General features: G+C 67.5%; 1 protein-coding gene across 1 annotated transcript in view; it reads right to left on the bottom strand.

Moving 5' to 3' along the window:
- The window catches only part of UAP1L1 (UDP-N-acetylglucosamine pyrophosphorylase 1 like 1), a gene marked incomplete at its 5' end in the record, with an annotated part of 25,708 nt that overhangs the window by 21,478 nt on the left and 3,180 nt on the right, over positions 1-1,050 (bottom strand). The window contains 2 exons of the mRNA XM_014529679.1: positions 1-90; positions 502-873. Of these exons, the coding sequence (XP_014385165.1) occupies positions 7-90; positions 502-873 (456 nt within the window). The remainder of the gene's footprint in view (positions 91-501; positions 874-1,050) is intronic.

Here is a 1,050-nt window from a genome sequence, read left to right as displayed (position 1 = left end):
TGAGTGTCACGGCTGCAATGCCCTGACCCGGGTCTCGTCCAGGAGGAGTGGGGACTGGAACTCCCGGCCTCGCAGGTGCACCTCCAGACCCTGGAAAGAAGCCCAGTGTCCACCTCTTGGCCCCAGGAGGGGTCCCAAGGCCCCAATTCTGCCTGGAGCTGGGGAGGGGCTTCCAGGAACAGGGTCAGGTGTCACCTCAAGACCACAGGCAGCAGGAGCCCTCCCAGCAGGCTCGGGACAGAACTCACCCCGAGGGGAATGGCCGGCACACCTCGCTGAGGAGGCCGCCCGGCTCTTCTCCCCACCCCCTAGGACCTCGAGGGCTCCACCCCACCCCCATCTCACGTCCAGGAAGGTCCTCTGCAACCCCCGCCCCCCCCTCCCGTGAAAGGAGGCAGAGCTGCGGTTTTCCGCCCACGGACCCACCTCTCCCCGACCGTCTTCCTGCCCTGACCAGGCAGGCCTGACCCCACAAGAGCCCAGACGCCAGGCGGCGCTCACCTCTCCAGAGTAGGACACCAACGGGGAGATCTCACAGACGGCCGGGGGCTCTCCACCGCTGGGCGGGCTGAGGGGGCCACTGGTCAGCATCTGCTCGGGGTGCCCCGCCCCGCCCATGGGAGCTGGCCCTGTCCTGGGTGGCCCAGCTGACCACCACACGCCCAGCTCCCCACAGTCCTTTTCTCGGTCATCTCTACGCCAGGACACGCAGAGCCCTGAGCAAGCTGCCCCTGCCCGAGCGACAGGCCCCGATTTGGGCTGGGACCCAATCCCCTCCCCACGGCATCCCTCCCAGAGCCTGGGACCCCAGCTTAGGTGCTGGCTGTGGGCGACCGAAGAAACAGAAATCGAATGTTCTTTCCCTTCCCGGCCCTAAAAAGCGACCGCCCTTGCCGCTTTCTGAACGCCCTGCCTGGGTCCTGGTTTCCAAGCTCACGAGCGAGCCAGGTGAGGCTGCACCCTCCCCCCTTCCCCAGGGCCTGAGCAGACCTTCCCCGGGGCCACCAGCTCGGGGTGGTCACTGTGTGGCAGAGCTGGGCCCGCCCTCAC

Source organism: Myotis brandtii, unplaced genomic scaffold (genome assembly GCF_000412655.1).
Source record: "Myotis brandtii unplaced genomic scaffold, ASM41265v1 scaffold691, whole genome shotgun sequence".
NCBI classification, from domain to species: domain Eukaryota; kingdom Metazoa; phylum Chordata; class Mammalia; order Chiroptera; family Vespertilionidae; genus Myotis; species Myotis brandtii.
Note: the sequence above shows the minus strand (reverse complement) of the source record. Positions and strands in the feature narration are given on the sequence as shown.